This window comes from Podarcis pityusensis (genome assembly GCF_964106645.2).
Source record: "Podarcis pityusensis genome assembly, chromosome: 14".
Classification (NCBI taxonomy): Eukaryota; Metazoa; Chordata; class Lepidosauria; order Squamata; family Lacertidae; genus Podarcis; species Podarcis pityusensis.
The window spans coordinates 22,072,234-22,096,856 of NC_138039.1; the positions used below are offsets into that span (position 1 = coordinate 22,072,234).

The following is a 24,623-nucleotide window of genomic DNA, read 5'->3' on the forward strand; positions in this document are numbered from 1 at the left end:
TTATTATTATTATTATTATTATTATTAGTTTTCAGTTCAAGGAGACTGAAACGTTAATTAATGTCAAAAACAGACAGCAGGATAGACTGCCACCTCTCCACCCCCAAAAAAGAATTATGCTTAGATGCACAGCTTGAAAACAAACATGATAACACAGTAATTATTTGGGGTTGTATCCAATGCTAATCCTACTCTGAGTAGACTCACTCCACCCCACTTAAAGATAGGCAGAAAATTCTAAATCCAGAGGCCCAGGTGAATAAAAATGTTTTTGCCTGATGCCTAAAAACATATAATGATGGTGCCCTGAGGAGAGTATTCCACAAGCTGGGAGCCACCACTAAGAAGGCCATTTTTGTGTCATTACCCTCTGCACCTCCATCAGAGGAGGCCTGTGGAGAAGGGCCTCAGATGAAGAACGCAGGGTCCCATCGGTCCAAGAACCCATTTCTTAACTGCACAGCAATCCTATTGGTGGGATGTGCAGTGCAGGCATCTCAGATGCTTCATCCACATATCCTGTAAACTGCTGTCTCCTGCAGTCATTGCAGGGAACGCAGCAGGGAAACACCTGTCCTATTCAGTTCCTTGTTTTTCCTCCTAACCCCACCTGCTGAGAGTCCCAGTTCTTTATTTTACTTAGTTATTGCGCTTACATTCCACCTTTTATTCCAAGGAGTTCAAGTGGTGCACATGGTTCTCCCCCTCATTTAATCCCCACGACAACCCTGTGAGGTAGGCTAGCCTGAGAGGCTGTGACTGGCCCAAGGTCACCCAGTGAGCTTCCTGAATCGGGGATTTGAACCCTGGTCTCCCAGGTCCTACTCTAGCATTCTAAGCACTACATCACCACTGACTCTCCAAGTAAACTAACATTGTCCACTCTCTCTGAGCAGCATGGCTGTGGTTTCTTGGTGGACGAGGTGCAGACGGGAGGCGGATGTACCGGCAAGTTCTGGGCCCATGAACACTGGGGCCTGGATGACCCAGCCGACGTGCTGAGCTTCAGTAAGAAGATGATGAGTGGCGGGTTTTTCCACAAAGAGGAATTCCGGGCCAATGCTGTAAGTCACAGATAGGGAACCTTAGCTTTCATTTGGTTCCACATGCTGCCCTACAATATCTGTGCAGCTGGTTTTAAACCCCTAACCCCTCTCTCAGCTGACTCCCTGTTCATTCTGTTAAAAAGTGCATTAGACAAATTGACAGGAAGGATTTGAAACCTGCGGGACCAGAGATTCTTAGAGGACTGGAGTAAATATTTGAATTATCTGAAAAGCAATTGTAATAAACAGATTACTCTAGTAGGACTGCAAGAAGTTTTGTAAGGAGGATTATGCGAAATATTGCAAGGAAGATTATGAAGAGAATATTAGTTAAGCATAATTAAAAGTAATAGAGAAATTAAGAAATGCAGAGTAAGTGATAAAGAATGGAAAATCTTCAGAGGGAGTTGACAGAAGTCTAAAATATTGTATAAGATATAAATGTATGTTAAATGACTGTTGGAAATGATATGTTTAAAAAATTAATTAAAATGCTTTTTAAAAAAAACAAACCAGTGCATTAGAGGAAACTGAACCACACTCAACTCCATTGAAGTGCATGGAATGTTTTGTTTAAGTGTTGGCAGGCAGCCTTGTTGCTTTGATAGTGGGCAGCAGCCTGACAGAGGGGCCAAAGTCTCCTTCAATTGTCTTAATGGATCAAGGAGCAAAGATGTGCGAGGCATTATCTTCTTAGCTTGCACTGCTCTTAGTTAAACATACTGGAGTCTGTTGGGCTAAGCATTTCTTACAATCTTCATTGTTTCTCCTGTTCCCTTCCTCTCTCCTTCCATCCATCTGCCCTGCAGCCATATCGGATTTTCAACACGTGGCTTGGAGATCCCTCCAAGAACCTTCTGCTTGCAGAAGTCATTAATGTTATCAAAAGAGAGGATCTTCTCAGCAATGTTACGCATGCAGGGAAAGCTCTGTTGTCAGGGCTGCTGGATTTACAGGTAAGCCTCCGTGCAGAAATTGTTATCAAGTGCTGTGCTATAAACTGTGATTTCTTTCTTTCTTTATGGCTGGAGGCAGTAATGCTTTTGAAAACCAGTTGCTGGAAACTGCAAAAGGGGAAAGTACTCATGTGCTCAAGTCCTACATGCGAGTTTCCCTTTGAGGCATCTTAGTGGCCTGATCCAGAAAGACTCTTCCTACGTTGATTAAATCCGCATGGGTAGGGTACAGGGTTTTTGATGCACTTTTGAGGTGGCCAAGGGCAGTTTGTGAGCTTCCTGTGATTCTACAAATCATCTCACTATTAAGCTACAAACATATATATATGTACCACTCTTGCAGGTGCCAATGCTAGGCTGGTGCTTAAATCACAACAGTAGGTTTTGAAATGCTAAAGAAATCCCAGAGTGCCCCAAGAATGAGGCCAAGAAACAGATGTCTCTTCTGCAGAGGAACGAAACCTTTGAGAATCTGGGGGACAGATTTTAGCGCAGCACTAATTTCAGATTGGCCGGTTCTTTGTATTGCGGCTGAGCGGGTATTATAAGAATATGAAATCCAGGATTGGGTTGCAATCACAGCCCAAGCTTTTTAGAAGATGCTGACATTTTATTTGCAGAGAGAATAACATCTTAGTTACATCAGGGGCAGAGAACCTATTCCCTCCCCTCCAAATGTTGCCAGACTCCAACTCCCATCAGCCTCAGGCAGCCTAACCAGTGGCCGGTGTTGATGGGAGTTGTAGTCCATCAATGTCTGGAGGACCACAGGTTTCCCATCTCTGTTTTACATGGACTCAGCCACAGTGGCTTAACCTCAAGCTTTCCTCAAGCCATAGATGTGTAATTGTGCAAACTGGATGTTACTGTGAGTGCTGGTAACACAGCCAAATCCATGTACAGTATCCTCTGCCGCAAACAAACTATCACTGCCTCCAGTCACTGTGTGGTGCAAGTAACACGCAATCTCCAGTCGGCAAGGTGCAAGCAAAACCCTGCCGTCTCCGGCAGCTTAGCAGGGTGCAAGGACTGCTTTGCACCAACAATACCTTCTGTTCTCACTTGCAGTAAGAAGACACCAGCTCCGTTTATTCAGCGAGGTGACAGCAAAGCTGTCTTCTGCAGCCTGGCTTTTCATCCTGTGATTCAGCAGGGTTTAGATTAACAGCTGGCAACACCACAGTGTAATATACAACTGAACTGCAGCTGTGAAAAAGGCAGATTTCATCTTAGAAATCCTAAGGAGAGGGGCTGAAAATAAAACAGCTGATATTGTTAGGCCGTTACACCTTTCTTTGGTGACACCTGACTTGGACAGCGCTGGTCACTTCACTTCAAGAAGGATATTGTGAAGCTCAGAAGTTTCAGAAAACGGGATCAAAAATGGCCAAGGGGTTGGAGGAATGTTTACAAGGACTGGGGCATTTTAGTTTAGGGGGAAAGGCAAGTTAACAGGGGGACATGACAGTGGTATATAAAATTATGCATGGTGTAGAGAAAGGAGATAATGCTCTCCTACATACACTCTGGTCAGCGACTGAAATGAACCGATTCATTCTCCTGCATAATTTAATAATAATGCAGTCATCCAATGAATCTGAATGTTAGGAGATTCTGGACGGGCAAAAGTACTTCTTTGCACTCGCTCCCATGGGAGGCAGTGATGGCCACCAAGTTGGATAGCTTTCAAAGAGGATTAGACAAATAGTAGGGTTCCCATATTTCAAAGAGTGAAAATCTAGACACAAAAGTAATTTTAAAAAATAAATAAATGATGTTTTTGAGCTATTTCTAAGGAAAATCAGCAAAAACGACATTGCCGACGTGGGTTGCCATACGTCCGGATATTCCTGAACGTTTTGCCGATTTCCACCCGGACACAGCTTCCTACTACAGTATTCCGTGTATGTCTGGGAAATTCCGGCCATATGGCAACGCTACAAATGCAGGAAGGAGAAGGAATTGCAAGCATGGAGTGTGCTGTTGCACTCAGATCCTGCTTGTGGGTTTCCATCAGCTGTTGGCTGGATGATGCTGGACTAAATGGGCTTTTGGCCTGATCCAGCAAACTCACCTTTGTCTTACAATAAAGCAGCAGCAGCCTGCTTGGTTTTCTTTGAAGTTGCCACTAACAATAGCCATTTTTGTTAGGTACTATGTGTGTTTGGGGATCTCTTTTTAGCCTTGGATCTGGACGCCACGCTAGAGGCTTCTCCCAGAGAAGGCAGCTCCGTGGTCCACTACTAATCCTGGCTTCTCTGTTCATAGCAAAAGCAGAGTTAGAACTGACTTAAATTCTCCTTCCCTCTTTTCAGAGCCGCTACCCACATCTGATGAGCAGGGTGCGAGGGCGAGGGACCTTCTGTTCATTTGACACTCCAAATGATGCTATCAGGAACAAGCTCATTGTACTAGCCAGAAACAAAGGTAAGGCTCTGTGGGGTTTGTAGCTGTACCTGTTTCCTTGTTTCTCATCTCTTTGAGTCTCAGGGATTTTGGCTACTCTGCATAGCCAGTGGCCCAGTGATGGTGGGAGTTGTCATCCAGTGGCATCAAGCAGCTGCATAATTGCTCTCATTTTGCATAATAGATCTCACCGATTTCGTTTTTTATTTAATGCTACTAGTGACAAAAGGGCAGCGAGGTCCAGCCTGCAACCAGTGAAAACCTTGATCTCTTTTGCATCAGAGTTCACTGCTATTCTCCACACACGTTCATGCATGTTTTAGCAGCAGTAAGGACTAGAAACTTACTTTAAGAAACAAACAGAATGGAGAGTTTCTTATTTGTTTTTAATTTATTGTAAAATAAACTTAATTATGTATTATAAAATAATGCATTGCAAAACACGGAACAATTGATCCTGTGGATTTATAATACTTATGGAAGTTGTTCCAGCATTCCACAAAAGATGATCACTTTGGTAAACAAACCCTCCATGTTACGAAGTCTGTTTTCAAGTCTGCAGATTACCGTATTTTTCGCTCTATAAGACGCACCAGACCACAAGACGCACCTAGTTTTTAGAGGAGGAAAACAAGAAAAAAAAATATTCTGAATCTCAGAAGCCAGAACAGCAAGAGGGATCGCTGCGCAGTGAAAGCAGCAATCCCTCTTGCTGTTCTGGCTTCTGGGATAGCTGTGCAGCCTGCATTTGCTCCATAAGACGCACACACATTTCCCCTTACTTTTTAGGAGGGGAAAAGTGAGTCTTATAGAGCAAAAAATACAGTATTTTGTTTTGGCAATCACAAACCAAGTAACTCAGTGGTGGATTTCAGGCTTTAAAATTCCATCAGCACCCTGTGCAACATCTAAATTTGAGCGGCCCGCCTCTTGCCTTCTGATGCTTGTCGTCACGCTGCCCCCTGCAGCACCCTCTCCGCTGGGCATCCAGTGCGAGTGAACCAGTTGCACTCCCCTAAATCTGACCCTGAATAACTTCTTTGAAATCAGAAAGAAAAAGCAGAAAATGTGAGTCACATCCAATGACCATTAAAGCCTGCCCACTGAAATTAAAGGACGTAGTGTAGCCTTATGAGGCTTTGCCCTCGGGTGGGAAAAATATTGCGCGCTAACTTAAGTCCATGATTTTCAAGGGGTCTGTGCTGAGCATAATTTAGTTTTCTGTTAGAAGGAGGGATTTGGTGCAAAGTGTACATTCCTCTGCTTGTATGCTGTCTGACTAAAGAGCACAAGGCATTTCTAAACCGTGTTTTCCTGTCCTTAGGTGTCGTGTTAGGAGGCAGCGGCGACAGATCAATCCGTTTCCGGCCTACTTTGGTCTTCCGCGACCACCACGCACACCTCTTCCTGAACATCTTCAGTGACATCTTGGCAGACTTCAAGTAGCCGAGTCTTACCTTGCACTGAGAGAGCCCAAATCCTATAAGAGTCTGAGAATAGTTTATTTAAAATCATAAACATATATATAAATATATATATATATATTTTCACTAATAGGAAAAACCGAATTCATAAAGTGGGGGGGTTGTTTTGTTTTTCAAACGTTTGTTTTATTTTTCCATGCTTATCACCAATTCGAGCTGCTTCCAACTTAAAACTCTGGACACCCTCTGGTGCTTTTGAAATTCCTTGCAAGTATTCTCAGTTCTGGGCAGCCGACCTGTTCAGGGTGGGGACTTAAGAGTTGTTCATTATCTTGGTTAGGACACATGCTAGATGTTTGGTGCATTTAGTCTCTGAAGTGGGATTCCTGAGAGCTTCTCAGCGTTTATAACAACAAATTTCCTACCCTTAAGGTGGCAGTGAGACTTCTGAAAATGCACGCCTACTGCCACTGATCCAGAGCTCTGTATACATACCAATGCAGATGGGAGCAGCTATTCATGCATATCCATGCACACCCCAGAGCCCCCAGACCCACAAATATTCACTGACTGGAGCCAACTGTGTTTGTATTTAAGCAATTGAATCATTCCCCCCTCTATTTCGTAAAAAACACACCTTTTTTTCTTTCCTTGCATATATGTCCCGTTTTTCTTCTTCTGTGGTACCAAAGGTGGTATCTGCCAAGTTCCCAGGACATCTCCCATCCAAGCACTGACTGGACTCAGACCTGCTTAGCTTCAGCTTGCTTGCCTTTGGACTCAGACCCTGGGTCTGAGTTTCCTTTTCAGTTCCCCGTTGCATTTCCCTATATGCAGCTCACCAGAGGCTTATACCCAATTTCTCTTTGATGCAGTTTCCTAACCCAGCATGGGTCACTGCCCTTGAGCATTGTATATGTTTGGGATCGCTACCCCAACCCTTTTAGTGGAGATGTCAGGCACTGAACTTTGGACCCCTGGCCAGTGAGCTCCTCCTTAATAAAGAGAGGTTCTTTTTATACCTACCACACTTCCTGTGCCAAATATTTCTGCCAGCACAGAACTCTCCTTCGCTGGAGGATTTTAAGCAGAGCTTAAGTCAGAGATTCTTTAGCTATGATTCCTGCATTGCAGGGGGTTGGACTAGATGGCCCTTGGGGTCCCTTCCAGCTCTGGAATTCTGTGATTCTACTAAAGTCACATTGGTGAGACTAAATGATGTAGATGGTGCTTCCGAAGGCAAACATCTGGCTTGGTGCAAAAGGTCCCGATTTGCACATTTAGAAATGCACAATGAACAGCCCTGTTGCAAAGGTGCAGAAAGGCACCCCTCATCTGTCGGAACCAGAATACTAATTTCTCTTAGCAATGCCTAGCCTTTTGCGGATGAAACATGGCCTGCGTTAACTGGTGAACACACCAGCTCATTGAACGTGGGGCAGTTTTTGATGACCTTCCCATTTTACAATCCCAGGCAGGCAGCAAAAGCAAATGGTCCGTCCTGCCACCCCAGACCTGCAGCTGCATGTGGCTGGACTGTGTTTTAGCCTTGAAGCATTGTCACTTGGCCTCAAATATCTTCCATGCTGGGGCGATATGTCGCACACAGATGTCCTCCTGCCAATTTCGGTGTCCAGAGAGAGAGATGGGGGGAGAGAAGCAGCAGAGTTTGTGAGTGTGGGTTTTGAAGTTTTTGGGTTTTTTTACAAGGTTGTCTGCTAAGCAGAAAGTGTGGACTTTTGTATGGATTGGGAGAAGATGATATGTTTTAAGGAAAGTAACACACACACACACACACACACACAGCACTAAATAATTTTCAAATAACTTCCTCAGCACTTTTAACACTGATTTTAGGTTTCTAGACTTTATGGTTGTAATACACAAGTATGTGGCTTGCTTGTGCAAAACTGGGCCAAACTCCATGTGCTTTTTTTTAGATACTGTGCCTTTATTCTGCCCCGCCTCCCCTCCCATCATGCATACCTTTCTCATAAATGGAGTTCGTTATGGGATGAAGAGAGAGAGAAATTCACCCTCCTCTACTCAAAATGCTCTATCACAACTCCTTACCTTGCTGTCCCTGTCATTCAGTATTGCCTGAAAAGTGGGAAAGACAAACATGTGATCAACAGAAAGGGGGTTTTCTGTATGCACCCCCCCAAAAAAACCCCACCTCCTGTGCTATGTCTCCTATTTCCCTTTTATGACAACATCAGCAGCAGGACCTGCTCTGCCATTAGGCAGAGGATGAAAAAGCCATTTCAGGCAGCTGATTCAGTGTGTCCTGAAAAATCAGCATTCAGGACTGCTTAATTTATTATTGCCAAGGATGGGGAGAGGTGGCTGTGTGTCTCAGGTGCCAAAATAACTTGTCTGGCAAGGGGTTTCAGGCATGGAGGGTTCCCTAGTCCTACCTGGATCTTCTGCATGCCTAGCAGATGTTCTGCCACTGGGTTATGGCCCTTCCTTTTAGGAACATAGAAAGCTACTTTGTGTTGAGTCAGACCATTGATCCACCTAACCCAGTATTGTCTACTACACTGACCAGCAGGGGCTTTTAAGGATTTTGGGCATGGAATCTCTCCCAGCCCTGCTTGGATATGATGGAGATTGAACCTGCAATGCTTGACCACCAGAGACAGGAAATAGCACACAGTGGGGTTATTCCCACTTCCTGGGAATCTTTGACTAATCCTTGTGGTTATGATACTTGGAAGCACTTAGGCAATGACTTCTAAAATCTCAGAAGTCAGGGAGATGGCTGAACGAGATTTGCAGGGGTTGAGGGAAGGGCTTCAGATCCTTTCCCCCTCTCCCTTGCCCCCCACCTGCCATGATAAGCAAATCTGGAATAGCAAAATTATAGCAATGCTGAACAATCTATGCAAAGGAGAGAGACCACGGCATGATTTATGCAATCACAAAATCGCCAGGACCTTTTCAGTAAGCGGCCTAGGAAGAAGTGGAGCCTTCATTGGCTGCTTTGTGTCACCAGACCTGCTGATAGCTGCATTGCCACCCTTTGGCCATTTGCAATGGGGGCGCTGTAGGGCAGCAGGTCTCCCATTGATCAAACTGCCGCAATTCCACAGCAGGGCGCCTGCACTTGACTGCTGGAATCCCCAGTTCAAGACTCCCCTGGCACCTTGCAATAGCAGTATCGTACCAGTCTGTATCCTTGGGTACCTGGTAGCTAAATAGCTCCAATAATCCTGAGTGCTCCGAGTCATTAGTTCAACAGGCTAATTGCTTCTTCCTCACATTTCATTTTATACTGCCCCTGCCTTTGATGCTATTCTTAATGTCCAAAGAACTCCTTTACCTATGGGGATAGGAATGTATACACCCAAAGGTTCCAGGCCTCTTGGTGCATAAGAAAGAAAGCTTATCCCACGGCTTGTGACACTTAGCATTTCAAAACGTAGTTGGGGTGGGGGTACTGAACTCCTTAACGCTCCTGCCCTTGGGAGACTGGATTTCTTCTGCATGTTTTTCCAGACATTTCCCCGCAAGCACCCATGCATCAAAGTTTAATCTCTGCCACATCTTTAGCAGGTTGGAGACCTTTGGGAAAGAAGCCAGACTCCATTGGCAGTAGCAGGGAATCAAGAGTCCTTCAGCATATCGGCGCAATTGATGTTGTAGGCATCTGTAGTGAGTCTTGTACTTTAGCTGTGATTCCTGCATTGCAGGGGGTTGGACTAGATGACCCTGGGGTCCCTCCCTGCTGATGGAACCCCAAGATCTGGTAACCTGCACATTTGCCACATTCTTGTTTTATTGTTCATAAAATAACTTCTCCGCCTGTCCCATTTCTTCTTTTAAAGTAATTTTTTTTAATGGAATACTGTTAACTGTGAACACTTGTGCACAACCTAACCATGGTTCTTAGACCATGGTGGATGCTTTAACCTAGGGAAGCTCTATGGTGTTAACAGACATCCTTTTTTTTAAAAAAAGAAAGTAATAATCTTTGTTTACAGCCTCTCTGTTAACTGTGCCAAATTCATGCGTGAGCCAGTACCTAACTTGATGTAGCCAGTTACCATGTCGCACAGATCCATGAAATAACGTTTCCTGTGTTAATCAGTATTCTTAAAATAAAATATTTATAACTGAAATCTGACGGGAGTAGAGGTGTTCTTTTAAAACAGGGGGAGACATTTGGGGCCAACGAGTCTGAGGTGTGTGGGGTGACGACAACATGCCAGTGAGGGACGGGGGCAGAAGTAAAGGATTAGAATGTTTATAAAACACAAGTTCGTAAAATCCTGCATGGTGTATTGAGAAAGGTTTTATTCCTATTTGGTAACACTAGAACTTGTGAACATTCAATGAAGGTTGGAAGGTTCAGCATAAAAGGAAGTTGTTCATGCAGCTCACGGTTAAACTGTGGAACTCACTGCCACAGGAGGCAGTGGTGGCTTTGTTGGACAAATTCACGGGGAGAAGGCTATCCATGGCTACTTGTCATGAAGGCTATTATGTACCTGCACAGTCAGAGGCAGTAACGCTTCTGAATGCCCGTTGCTGGAAACCGCAGGAAGGGAGAGGGCTCCTGGGCTGGGGTCCTGCTTGAAGGCTTCCCATGGGGCATCTGGTTGGCCACAGTGAGCAGAGGATGCTGAGCTAGATGGGCCATTGCCTTGATCCAGCAGAACTCCTCTTATGTTCTTAAGTGGGCAGAACAATGAATGTAAAGGTTAACCTCATAGGGTAGGGCTTTTTTAATACACACCTATCTAACTAACGAAGCGGCATGATCAGAGTTCAAGGAAACTCAAGGAAACTACATATTCATGTGAATATGTAGTAATGCAAGAGCCTGGGACTAGAAATTCAGCCTCTACTCTCTGTTGGATGTGAGTGAGTTTCTCTGTCTGGCACATAAGCACATTCATGCTCTCCACAGAACTTTTCACAGCTGATGGCTTTTGTTGAGAACTGGCCAGAGCTCACTCTGGTTGGATTGGCGCCTAATCCTGCATCCTGATTCAAAATCCAAATGTATCCAAACAGACGAAAACCTGCTCCTCGATCTCAGGAAACATCGCCCCAAAATTGATTACGATATCTGAAGAAGCGTCCGAATGCATAGCGAGCGTGCAACTTTCCAAAACATACATTAGATTTATTTAGTTAATAAATCCAGAGGATTCCCCCATCACTCTGAAGAAGTAGCATCTACAGTGGGGCGTGAGAATCACCCAAAATTGCTTGCCTTCCATTTGCACTGCTGGAAGCGTTGCCGTTGGCCGACCAGCGCCACTCAAAGCAAACCAACATGGTGACCGCAAAATATTACGAACTAGCAAGAAATGACCCCAAGGCTCCCACTTGCTCCCGAGGTCACCCAAGCCCTCCAAACACTTTGGCAAATGCCTCCTTGTCCACGACCTGCCCATAGCGCAGACTAAAATACAGGACGTTATCTCGGTCGTACCGCCTGAGTGGTAGCAACAGCTCGTTGGGGTCTTCGCCAATGTCCCCCAGAGTCATCACGGTGGCAACTGGGCAGTAGATGTCTTTCCTCCTCCCCCAGAAGGTCAAGTGAGCCACTTTCAACAGGGTGCCGTCTTTGCTCAGGTACATCATGCCAATGATGCGCCGGAGGAAGAAGCTCATGCCGTAGAGCATTGCAGCGGCAAAGCAAGCAAGGCCCGTACAGTAAAGGCACTGTGCCACAGGAACTTGGTTCTGCCAATAAAGGACCCAGATCGGCGGGAGAACCAAGATGGTCAGGCCTGTCTGCAGCAGCTTCAGCCTTGAAAGGATTCTGCAGTACTTGATCCACGGAAACCTGTAAATCAACTTATATTGATGGGTGCTTTCCAAGTCGGGCATCTGCTCCAGGGCGCGTTGAGAAGGGGTTAAGGTGCCCAGCCATCTGGGTCGTGCCAGCTGACTGCCAGGACCTTGCTGACTGCAGGGTTTGAGCACCGTAAGAACGCCAAAGGGACGGGTGGAGGCTGGGAAGCCCTTCTGCCATCGCAGAGGAACTTGGTTTCGCAGACACCTTCCGCAGGATGCAAGGAAGGGCAGCTCAACGCAAGCAGTGAGGATTCTAGCCTGAAAGACAGTTCCATGAGATATCACTGGGGTGGGAGTCGTTTTTCACACAGAGGGCCACCTTCTCTTCTGGGTGGCCACCTGGGGTCCACATGCAAAAGTGGGTGGAACAACAGATGTAAATTTTACCAACTTACACTCACACATATCTCTACTCTTCAGTCACGCAAGCGAGAGGGTAACAGGGATCCCAACCAGCCAAGAGCATTCAAGGAAGGTGTGAAGCAAGGCTGGAGAGGGGTGTGGATTGTGGGAGTCCCAAAGGCCAGGCAGAAAGGCCATATTTCCTCCCAACCTCTCGCCTGGGCCTGAGTTTCCCTATCCCTCAAGAAAGTATAACATGTGGGGTAGCTGGACCTGCCATCATCAGAGATGCATGCAGCCGCTAACTTTTCGCTCAGGACAACTTTATTATTTACACTGATTTATTTATTCTGAGTGCTCAGAGAAACATTCCTCCCCACAATGCCAGGCTGGCCAGCTTTTCTGGGATGCTTTCTGCATCCCTCAGGACCATGGGGCTTGATTTGCTTGCGCAAGCTACCTGGAAAACAGCTTCTGTAGCAAATGGTTCATTCTCTGCTCATTCATTCCACTTGCAGAAAGTGTCTGAACCCAAAGGTCCTGTTCAGCATGGTCACATCAAACCATAGTTTAGCATGATAGAAATAAGCAGGAACAAACCACAATGAGTCTCTGGTTCTTGTGCACCAGACTCCCCCCCCCCCCAGTGTCAAGTGTTCAGAGGCTTTCACTTCCGCTCACTGTACAGACCTGAAACTGTAGTTAATTTAATTATGGTTTGAAGCTGGCCTGTTTGAAACTACCCATATTTAACACTAATTACAGTTTATCAGAGTGGACAAAGCTCCATACTCTTCCACACTTTCATTTATTTGTCTTATTGTTACATTTATATCTCCCCTATTCCCCCAAGGAATTCAAAGTGACATAGCTGGTTCTCCCCCTCTCCACTTTTATTCCCAGAATAAAATTCAGGTAGACAGTGACTCAGGGGCAGCCAGTAACTGAGTGGGCATTTGAACCCAGGTCTCCCAGAACCTAGTGTGACACTCTAAGCTAGGAGAAGCCAGCACAGTGCCCTCTATGGCGTTTGTTTTTTTCCTCTCTGTTTTGCACTCCCATGAGCCCCAGCCAGCGTGATGCGAGTTGTAGTCCAGCAAGATCTGAAGAGCGTCACGTTGGCTGACCTTGCTCTAACCACCACACCACGCTGCCTGATGCACCCCCAACACCACAGACCAGTTTCCACCCAGCTCTGCTCCTTTGCAAGGCTCTTTGCTTGCCATTTGGGAAGCAACCCAAAGGGGAATTCAGAGCACGGCTTTACCATGAGGGCAGCTGCAGCAGCTCCTGAATGCGGCACTTCTTACACCACGAACACCTCTGACTCGCCTTCAGATGCGGAGACCGCTTGGGCGGCGCGCTGCCAGCTGGGGAAAATGCACGTGGGCTATGTCAGCTGCTGCGTGGCATGCCGGGAATTGTAGTGCCTGACTCCTCGCCCTGTGGAGAGGTAGAGTAACACAGGGCACTGTAGACACGTGGAACTTCCTGGTTCCTAGTTTAGACCCTGGGTGGCTGGGGCGGCTGCTTGCTGTTTTGTTCTCTCACTTGCTCCTCGCATATTTTAGAATCTATTATATATTATCCCATCCCCCCCTCCAATGTTATATATTGTTAAGCATGCTGTCAGAAAAATTATAATGCAATTTCCCCCCTGGAATATATACATATATAATTTTGTTATTATAAATGTTATTATTTATGACGTATAATATTAGATAAGATAGATAGATAGATAGATAGATAGATAGATAGATAGATAGATAGAGTTTTCCCAGGGTGGAAGTGAGGCTTTTGCCCCGCATATTGTAACAGTCGAATAGTAACCGAAAGTGTTTATTGGCTACTGTACTCTACTCTAGGCTCCCTTTTCAGTCTTCCGCAGGGCATGCCGGGGAAGCGCATGAGTAGACGTCAACCCGCCCTCTGTGCGGCGTGCTGGGAGTTGTAGTCTTCCTAACTGCGAATCCAGGAGGAAGCGAAGCGCCTCTCAGCCGGCCACCTCATCGCTCCGGCAGGCAGCGGCGGCGGGTGACACTCGAGTGACCATGGAGGAGGTGGGCCGCGGGCGGACGCTTTGCCTCTTCGACGTGGACGGCACCCTGACCGCGCCTCGCCAGGTGGGAGCCTGGGGTCTCCACTCTTGAGCATGCCTCTGGGCATGTGCAGAGTGCTTTTAACCCCTCCGTTTAGGAACAGCTCGAGGGAAGGTGGGAGGTGAAGTGCGGGGCTTTTCATAGCTAAAATAAGTAACAATGAAAAATGAAAACGCAAACCTTGCTTTTTGCTCTTATAATTTATGAAATTATTATTTTGCCATTGGTGTATTAATATTAAAATACAATATGTAGTAAAAGGATCCAAATTAGAAGGCAAATTTCTGCAACAACAGCAGCCTCATTCATTGTAATTATCTACTGTTCCTTGTTAGAAGTTCAACATATTCAGCTTCTGGTTTCCAGAATGCAGCTTGTTAATTTGGGAGCTTATTAAGCAGCTTATGAATTCATAATTCATAATGAATCACAACAACAAATAAAACGTTGATCCATCTCTTCTCTGTGGATCTAGAAAGTCACCCCAGATATGGCGGATTTTCTGCAGGCCTTGCGGAAGAAGGTGAAGGTCGGAGTTGTGGGCGGCTCAGACTTCGAAAAGATTCAAGAGCAACTGGGAGACGATGGTATGAATAGAGCACAAAGAAATTGAGAAAGAAATTGCTTGAGTACATGATAGGGGACTTTTTATCAGCCTAAGGGCCGCATTCCTTCGTGGACAACTTTCCAGGGGCCGCATTTCAATGGAAGGTAGGGCTAGAGACAAAAGGTGGGTGGAACAACATGACTTTGACCTTTGAACAGTAGCCAACAGTCCCACCATATAACAGTTCTTATTTCTGCACGGACACACACCCTTCTTCATCCAGGCAATTGAGACCACAGAACTGAACTGAGGAAAGAGTCCGAGGGCCACATAGAGAGTGCTGGGGGGCCACATGCAGCCCCTGAGTCTGAGGTTCCCCACTCCTGGTTGAACGGAAAAGTGCTGGTGGTTATAAGCGTTACAGCTTTCCTCTTCACTTGGCACCCTGCCTGATCAAACTAATTTACTCTGAAGCAACTTTCCTCACATATTATTTGTGCTCATAAACCAAGCATGGCCAAGGACTTGCCATCTGGCAATGCTCTCCATTTTCAGCCGTGTGTAAACTGCTCCTAGTTAGGCTGAAAGGGGTTTAGGCTGGGTATCCTTGTGAATGAAAGCTTGGCTTTAGACAAAATCATGGAGCATAAGTTCTGCCTGCAAGTTGCTAGCCTGGTAGCTTAATAGCAATTCCATGTTTGGATGGCGTGAACACTGTTGGTAGCATATGAAGTTGCCTTATTCCAAGTCTGACCACTAGCCCATCCAGCTCAGTATTGTCCACACTGACCAGCAGTGCGTCTCCAGAGTTTCAGGCAGGGGCCCCTTCCCTGGAGTGTCCTGGGACCTTCAGATGCTCTATCACTAACCCATGGTCCTTCCCCAAACCTGTGAGTTGGTTGCTGCTTACCCAACAGGGAAGGGCTGTTAAATTCATGTTGTTGCAGGTGTTAAGATGTAATAGTTCATTCTTGCATCCAGGAAGATACAAGGGGATTGAGGGATATGTGAGAAAGAAATCTGGGACTTGTTGCACCCCACAAGAATGACGGACCCCACAAGCCATCTCTGCATCATTGTGTCCTAATTACATTACACACACTCCCATGTTTGTGCATTGCATTGGAATCACTGTTCAGTATTTGCTGTCATATAGAGCAGGTACCAAAAATAATACAGCAAAGGCACCTGCCTGACATCAATGAGCAGGGAGTTCCAAAGTGCAGGTGCTACAATTATGACTAAATTGAGGCCAACCTACCCCCAATATTTGAGGGCGGGTCTTTTTACAAGAGGTGCCTAAAATGTCTCTGATGATGCTGTTCTTTAACATTTGTTCTTCTTAGTGATTGAAAAATTTGACTACGTCTTCCCAGAAAACGGTCTCGTGGCATACAAAGATGGGAACCTCTTGAGTAAACAGGTGAGTTTGCAACTTGTGATTAGCTAAGAAGGTGGATAATTCCCTCCCTCAAAAATGGGGGCCAGGAGGTACTCCAGCTTCTTGCAAAATAATGGTTTTCCCAAGTGCACTGACACTGCTGTCTTATTTTTCATTGGCCCTGTTATGAGTACAGTCCTTTGGCACAAACCAAAGTTTAGCAGTAGAGGGACTGATAGTTCATGCTCAGAGACATCATAACAACGAATGCCAATTACTGGAGGAGTTGCATTGGAGCCGGGCTCGTGGACTCTCAGTGCCATCCAGCAAGGCTGTCTTTGCGTTGCCACGTGAAAATGGTATGTTAAGATCACCTTGTGGGGAATTCTACCGCTTCAGAAAGCTGCCCTGAGGACCAACTGTCTGGGCCTTTGAGAGTGGGGCTTGTAACGAACGCAGACTCTCCTGCGATTAACAACATAGGAAGCTGCCTTCTACTGATTTGGTCCATCTAGCTCAGTATTGTCTATGCCAGATTTTCCAAAACTTGGGACTACAACTCCCATCACCCCTTACCGCTGGTCCTGGTAGGTAGGGGTGATGGGAGTTAAGTCCAACAAGAGCTGGAGACCTAAGTTTGGAAAACACTGACTGGCAGGGCTCTTCAGAGTTTCAGGTCAGGCAGGAGTCTTGCTAAGCCCAAGCCCTGCCTGGAGGCTTCCAGGGGATTGAGCCTGGGACCTTCTGCATGCCAAACAGCTGCTCTGCCACTGAGCCAAGCCGCCCCCCCCCCAGGTAATTGTGGAACTGAAGCCCATCTTCTTATTCTTTTGTATACTTCTTTGTGGAGACAGACTCCCCTTTGGAAAACCCTTTTTCCGGTCTACATACCTAATCACTTCCTGTTCTGCTTTCCACGTAGAGCATTCAAGGCCAAATGGGCGAAGAGCTTCTTCAAGACTTGATCAACTATTGCCTGAGTTACATTGCAAAACTTAAACTGCCGAGGAAGAGGTGGGTGGTTCCAGCTTCCTTCTGTGGCCTGAGTCAGATCGAGGCCCATTAGACACCTCCCACAAAGTAGAGGTGGCAGAATTGCCGGCTATTATCCAACCTTAGTCATACTTGTTATAGGCCCACTGAAAGTAATTGACATGTCTAACGTACTCTGAGCAGAATTTAGATGCCTACAACCATTTTAAGTTTTTCATTTGAGGGTTACCACAAAAAGCTCATTAAAGGAACGACACTGACTATCAGTGGTCAATCAAACCATTAAGGTGTCAAGGAAATCATCTTATTAAAAAAAATCCCAAGGCTCTTTATATGGACAGTTTTGAGCCACCATATAAGTATTACCAGGCCTTAGTCACACATCAGACTTCTGCTTCAGGTTACAATCCACTTCTTCCTTACCTGGGAGTAAGTCCATTGAACTCAGTGAAGCTGCTGAGCAAATGTAATGCAGAAAGACTTTGTAACTCTCCAAAACCAGTTGAAGAAACATTCTAGTTTTGTTTTTCAAATAGTAGCCATATTGAACTACAGTCATACCTTGGAAGTCGAACGGAAGCTCCTGCAGCCAATCGGAAGCCCTGTCAGACATTCGGCTTCCAAAAATAGTTCGCAAACCGGAACGGTCACTTCTGGGTTTGCGGCATTTGGGAGCCAAAACATTTGAGAACTAAGCTGTTTGAAAACCAAGGTACGACTGTACTCTTCCCATTTTTGACATGTCATTGACCTCTGAAAATGCATTTTCTGTTTCTCTCCCATATATCTTCCTCCTTCACTACAACGGGTGGGCTTGCGTCCTAAAAAATACTGCTGTGATACCCCGTAACTGACCTCCCTCCTAGACGCTGATCCAAAGAGCTTTGTTTACTAGCCTAAGTCTGAGGCAGTAACATCTCGCCATGTCTCTTCCTAGGGGCACTTTCATTGAATTCCGAAATGGGATGCTGAACATCTCTCCCGTGGGCAGAAACTGCAGCCAGAAGGAGCGGATTGAATTCTATGAGCTTGATAAGGCAAGTGCACTTTTTTCCAATGCCGTCGTAACATTTTGTTAGCAAGTCCCCTTTATGTTGAAGCTTCATGTCCCCTTGACCATCATCAGTGGCACACAGCCAGGCCCTTTGGGTGCTCTGGTTCTGTGGCCACAGGCTTACATCTCCATGGGAAAAGGCTGCAGCTTAGGGGGAGAGCATCTGCTCTGCACGCAGAAGGTTCCTTATTAAATCCCTGGCATCGCCAAGTAGAGACTGTAGGTAAAGGTAAGGACCCCTGGACAGTTAAGTCCAGTCAAAGGTGACTATGGGGTTGCGGTGCCGGCGTTTGTCCACAGACAGCTTTCCAGGTCATGTGGCCAGCATGACTAAACCACTACCGGCGACGGAAGACCGTAAAGAGTGCCACAGCGCACGGAAACGCCGTTTACCTTCCCGCCACAGCAGTACCTATTTATCCACTTGCACTGGCATGCTTTTGAACTGCTAGGTTGGCAGGAGCTGGGACAGAGCAACGGAAGCTCACCCGTTGTGGGGATTCGAACCACCAACCTTCCGATCAGCAAGCCCAAGAGGCTCAGTGGTTTAGACCACAGCGCCACCCGTGAGAGACTGTAAGAATGAGGGTTGGCCAATGCGACACCCTCCAGATGTTGAATTCCAAATCCTGCATCATCAAAGCCATTGCGGTCAGGGATGATGGGATTTGTAGTCCATCAGCATCTGGCAGGCATCATCTTAGTGTAGATCTACTCCAAGATTCTGGCACAGAAGTGAAAAGGCATTGTGACCACCCGGTTATGACTCTGAAGTGGTTGAGAATTAATGCTATAAATGCATGGCACAACATAGGAGCATAGGAAACTGCCTTACATTGAGTCAGAGCATTGGTCCATGCAGCTCAGCATTGTCCATACTGACCTGCAGTGGATCTCTGGGCAGGAATGTCTCTCAACCCTGCCTGGAGGTGCTGGGGATTGAGAAACTGGGACCTTCCGCATGCAAAGCAGGTGATCTGTCACTGAGCTGTGAACCTTGAACAACCGTAAAGACATTCAGCTTTTATCTTCCAGAGGTTTGCTGCGTTAGTCTTGTTGCATTTTAAAGATGAATCAAATACGTTGTGGCGTAAGTGGATGCATGAAGCCAGTTTTACCACATCCTTGACTTCTAATGCCATCATTCCTGGGTGGGATACAGTACTGTAGTTTTCCATTTGTTTTTGGGGTGTTTCTTGATGAGAAGATCCAGAAGAGCAAACAAAAATCCCCCAAACACACAGCAACAGAGGAGCAAGCTTCTGGAGTGTTTTCGTGTGCACGCTCAGTTTGTACAGAGGATGATGGCAAGTCTTAGCATGTCAGCATGAACTAGAGTGTGTGCCCTGGAAAGCATTTCAGAATCTTGCACAGCTCTATTGCTTTCCACAGCAGCTATGTTCTGCCTGTGGTGTCGCAAGCTGTATGCCTCTAAATACCAATTGCTCTGAATCACAAGAGTGCCGTTGAACTCAGGTCCTGCATACAGGCTTCCCATAGGCTTCCCTGTGAGAATAGGATGCTGGGCTGGAGGGGCCATTGACCATGAGGGGCTCTTCTCATGTTTGTACGATCTTCTGGCAGATACTCAGGGTCTCTGTGGCAGACTCAGGTCCCCCCAATGCTAGAAAGCTTTGAAAATCATTGGTGTAGCAGAATCCACGTTCTCATCAACGCTCTTCCCCGTTTTGTTTTTCTGAACAGAGGGAGCATATAAGAGATAAATTTGTCGCCGATTTACGACGAGACTTTGCAGGAAAAGGCCTCACATTCTCCATAGGTATTTAAACATGAAATGTCACTCCCCTAAATCATTATTTTTTTTTTGTGCCAAAGCACAAGGATGAGTCTGGCTACTCAGGTGTTGCCCTCGTCGATTTATGACACGACTGGGAAAGGGAAAGGGAGAAACATTTGCCACTAGGTTTTCAGAGGCACTGGAAGTAAAAATAAAACATAGGCTTGGGATAAGGGTGTCCACACATTACATTCAGCAAGCGTACAGTCTGTGTACTTGCGTACTTCTACGGTTATTTGCATGAAATGTTCAACAAGGGTACAGGCTGTGTGCTTGCAAGAGTTGAGTTGTACTACTCAACAAGTGTACACTCTTTCACACAAATGCTTAGACCTGTGTTCAGTGTAATGTGCGAACAAGCCTAGAGAAACACCTGAATAGACATATTAGTCAATCCAGGAGCACAGGCAAAATATATTTTCGGCATGTTACTGGGACAAGAGTTAATTTCAGGTGCCTTGATATATTCCAACACCCTGTGTTTTCTTTTCTATTTAAGCATGAAGCTTCTGTCCTCCCTTTTACCATAAATCCATTTAACTTTATGCCGATGGAGATAGCATCTTCCAAGGTCCTTCCTGCTCAGTAAACCTTCTTCTAGGTCATTTCTTTCTTTACACTGTACAAAACGTGCTGCTGCTGTTCTAACTTTTTGTAACCTCTCTCCAACCAGGGGGCCAGATCAGTTTTGATGTGTTTCCAGATGGTTGGGATAAGCGATACTGTTTAGGAATTGTTTCCCAAGACGGCTTCAAAACAATTTATTTCTTTGGAGACAAGACAATGCCAGTAAGTGCTAGACTGGAACGTGCCAAGAAGTTTCAAATACACTTTCGGGATAAGGATTCCTTGTGGAATTGCAATAGAAAGTCATGTGCTACCCTCGTGAAATTGATATATAGATCGGGAAGGAGGAGTGTCTATGGCCCTCCAGACACTGCTGAACTCTAACTCCCAGCCACCCTGGCCAATGGTCAGGGACGATGAGACATAGTCCAGCTAAAATCTGGAGGGCCACAGGTTTTCCATCCCAGATAGCTAACTACAGTTGTACCTTGCAAGCCAAACGCCTTGCAAGTCTAATGTTTCCGCAAACCCGGAAGTGAGTGTTCTGGTTTGCAAACGTTCTTTGGAAGCCGAACGTCCAACGGGACTTCCACGGCTTCCAATTGTGTGCAGGAAGCTCCTGCAGCCAATCGGAAGCCGTGCCTTAGTTACTGAACATTTTGGAAGTCAAACGGACTTCCGGAGCGGATTCCATTTGGCTTCCAAGGTACGACTGTTTTGCAAATTTAGCACATACTAAATCACAGTGAGTCACATTGCACTCATTACTGCGACAAGGCAGTTACCCATTAAAATGGCCCCTTTTCTCCTCCCACCCCCTTTAAACAATTTGACCTAGACCCAGTTTTCAGGGGAACTGCCCCCTCTGGCCAGCAGTACACAGAGCAGCACAAAGTTCCCCATCTTTGAAGTCCTCATCCCCACTGCACTATGCAGAAGGCAAGAAACAGCTGGGTTTCTCCCTTACGCGTCACCTTTTCCTTCCAAAAATACTCTCTCCTTCGTAGCCTCCGAGAAATTAAATAATACAGTTGTGTTGGCTGGGGCTGATGGGAGTTGTAGTCCAAATTGGCCGTGCTGGCTGGGACTGATAGGAGCTGCAGTCAAAAATATCTGGAGAGCACCTAGTAGTTGGTGAAAGCTGCTATAGCTCCACAGTTACACTCACCTGAGGCTCCACAACAGGTTATTTAGCAACCTCTAAGAAGTTCTGGGTGTGGGGTAGATCTCCAGTGAGACTGAAAACTCCAAAGTGTGATTTGTGTGTGTGTGTGTGTCTTATTCGCAGGGTGGGAACGACTATGAAATTTACACGGACTCCAGAACCATTGGCCACAGCGTCACGTCGCCCGAGCAGACGAAACAGATATGTGAAGAGTTATTCTTCAACTAGATGCGCTTATTTTGTACGAAAAGGGAGCAGGTTAACTTCAGGACCAAAATTTGCAGAATAACTGCCTTGGGGTGAAGATCAGGATCAAGACTGTGGTGTGCAGGAGGTTTGGGGGGGGGGATTTAACTCTTCTGTTCCCCCCTCCCCCCGAAGCTGCTGTTTGTCCAGAAAGCGGCAATTATGACGCAAATAGAAGTTAGCTGCGTCCCTCCACGGCAGCTATTTTAAAAATAGGGGAAATGGTCAGACCTGTTAAATGAATGATTGCCTTTCATGTTGTGCCCAGTTTTTGTTTTGCATGATCACAGCTTGCCTTTCAGGCTGATTTCCTAGAGATTGAAAAGTTCTGCCATAACAGAAATGTCAAAAGGCGATTCCCGCCCCGCCTTCCAGACCAAATTCCTCGACACACACCTGGATCTCTTCCAAGCAACATGTGTGGATGGCTTCTTCTGCCAACACTGTTCTGTCCCCACTTTCATTTTTCTGATTGCTGAGTAGCCCTGAAAAACAGGCCTCACGGTGGAAGCCTTGCAGGTAGATCACAACATCCAGAAAGGCTTTGCTTGTCCCAGTGACTTATTGAAACAGGCAGCTGGAGGGTGGTTTTAGGGTAGAGGTAAAATTCTGGCACAGGAGCCCATCTTTCATCCACCACCCACCGTTTGCTGCTGTTTCAAGGGTTCTCTGGTTTGTTTCAGAATTTGTTGCCTCAGTAGGGTATGTTTGGAATTTAATGTACTGGAATGCAAAGGGATGGGAGATTCCCACTAATACCTCACACCTGGCTTTTTGGAATATAGTGCAGTTGCTAATCCTGCCATGCAATTTCTGTTAAAAGCTCATACTTCAAGTTGGACTGCCACATTAAAATTCTTATGAACAGGGAATAACGTTTTGTTTCTCCAGATATCTCCCTCACTCCCAGAAAAGAAACCCTCTCATATATATCAATAGCACCCAATTGCCTTTCTGTCATCAGCACACTGGATTTGCCTGGCTGAGGATCTTCGAACCTGTTCTTGAGAAGTACAGTCGTACCTTGGTTGTCAAACGCCTTAGTACTCGTACGTTTCAGCTCCTGAACAATCAAAACCCAGAAGTGAGTGTTCTGGTTTTCGGATGTTTTTTGGGAAGCCAAACATCTCACAGGGCTTCCGATTGGCTGCAGGAGCTTCCTGTAGCCAATCAGAAGCCGTGCTTTGGTTTCAGAACATTTTGGAAGTCGAATGGACTTCCGGAATGGATTCCGTTCGACTTCCAAGGTACAACTGTCTTTTACATTGAGTAAAGCCATTGTTACACCCAGCTCTGTATGGTCAGCATCGCTGACTTTTCAAAACCACAAGCAGCTATGCAAATTAAATGTATTCGCATAATTTATCCCAATTACAGAACTCGTTTTTCTAAAAACTAAAAATCACCACCACCCTTGCCACAGATTTTCAGACGGTTTAGTGCAAAAAACAAAAACCATGGCCAGATTCAATCATATTAGTGCCAGAGCAGGAAATGAATAGCTGAAATGTCCAAATTCAAGCCAGCATAGTCTCTGTAACAAAGTTTAAAAATGCACTGCAATTCCCTTTTATGGAAATTCCAGGAGCAGAAGGAAGAGGGGGGCATTGAACTTCCACAACTGGTTTCTTTAAAAAAAAATTAAAATCCAGCTATTCAATGGAATGCATATCCAGTTGAGCTGGAGTCAAGCACTGGTGTAAAATAGAATGCAGAAGGGGAAATCATTCAGCAACTGATCATGGCTACCACTTTTAAACACCACTTAGAGGAGACATTGCAAATCAGTGAGCTTACTCACACCCGAGACAATTTCTTCAGAACAGTCGTGTGATGCAGCAGGGGGAGGGGGAAATTGACGCTATTCTAGGCTGCATCAACAGACGTATATAGTGTCCAGATCAAGGGAAATAATAGTACCACTCTATTCTGCCACCTGGGGTCCCATGTCCACAGTTTTGGGTGCCACAGGTTAAGGAGGACATTGACAAGCTGGAAGGTGTGCAGAGGAGGGCAACTGAGGTGCTCAAGGGTCAGGAAACCAAGGGGTAATAAAAGCGATTGTGGGAGTTGGGTATGTTTAGCCTCCAGAAGAGAAGACTGAGAGGTGGTATATGAGCCATCTTCAAATATCTGAAGGGCTGTCATATGGAAGATGGAACAAGCTTGTTTTCTCCAAAGGGTGGGGATTCAAACTATAAGAAAGGAGATTCCGACTAAACATTAGGATCTTAGTTGACCATCTAATTACTTTCCTGCCTGTTGCAGCAACCATGTGCTGCATGGTTTTTAATTATATTTTTATTGCTTTTTTTATTCCTTAGATATTGTATTTTATTGTATTACAGTTTGAATGATGTGGCATTCAAGCTGTAAGACAATAAAATACAATCCAGGAAGCAATTAAAACAATTAAAATCAATATGTATTATTTAACGCAGTGAACGTGCCACCTCCCATCTTCAACCATGAGCCTACAGACATACAAGGACTACCTGAATGAAGCTCATGGACCACAACTGGGAACCCGATGTAAAAGATGATAAAGTCAGGTTACAGCTGAGATGGTACTGTGATCCTAAGCACATCTTTAGCCAGATCCTTTAGCTCTTTACCCATGAAGCTGATGTGCATGGGGTTTGCTGCCTTACTTGGAAGGAAGCTTTGGTGCCGTGAGGTGGAAATTACGAAAGCGGCAATTAAAATTTCATCTTGCACAAACTCAGTCTGGGTCAAGCCACTTTTCTCCTCCTCCTCCTTAGCCCAGACTCGCTCAAGTAATTCA

General features: G+C 45.7%; 3 protein-coding genes across 4 annotated transcripts in view; 2 read left to right on the top strand and 1 right to left on the bottom strand.

Moving 5' to 3' along the window:
- Positions 1-9,956, top strand: part of ABAT (4-aminobutyrate aminotransferase) — a 41,255-nt gene extending 31,299 nt beyond the window's left edge. For both annotated transcript variants that reach the window (XM_080981518.1, XM_080981519.1), the window contains 4 exons: positions 897-1,064; positions 1,856-2,002; positions 4,318-4,429; positions 5,733-9,956. In XM_080981518.1, coding sequence (XP_080837644.1) covers positions 897-1,064; positions 1,856-2,002; positions 4,318-4,429; positions 5,733-5,854 — 549 coding nt within the window. In that variant the 3' untranslated portion in view covers positions 5,855-9,956. The remainder of the gene's footprint in view (positions 1-896; positions 1,065-1,855; positions 2,003-4,317; positions 4,430-5,732) is intronic.
- A 986-nt stretch (positions 9,957-10,942) lies between these two features.
- On the bottom strand, positions 10,943-13,380 carry TMEM186 (transmembrane protein 186). The gene is made up of 2 exons (XM_080981535.1): positions 13,256-13,380; positions 10,943-11,904 (listed from the first exon to the last, which is right to left on the bottom strand). Exons 1-2 carry the CDS (start codon positions 13,256-13,258, stop codon positions 11,185-11,187), a joined length of 723 nt encoding a protein of 240 aa, XP_080837661.1. The 5' UTR covers positions 13,259-13,380; the 3' UTR covers positions 10,943-11,184.
- Positions 13,381-13,939: 559 nt separating this feature from the next.
- On the top strand, positions 13,940-22,713 carry PMM2 (phosphomannomutase 2). The gene is made up of 8 exons (XM_080981534.1): positions 13,940-14,111; positions 14,563-14,674; positions 15,981-16,057; positions 16,938-17,029; positions 17,946-18,045; positions 19,767-19,842; positions 20,534-20,649; positions 21,716-22,713. Exons 1-8 carry the CDS (start codon positions 14,040-14,042, stop codon positions 21,818-21,820), a joined length of 750 nt encoding a protein of 249 aa, XP_080837660.1. The 5' UTR covers positions 13,940-14,039; the 3' UTR covers positions 21,821-22,713.
- Positions 22,714-24,623: the final 1,910 nt, after the last annotated feature.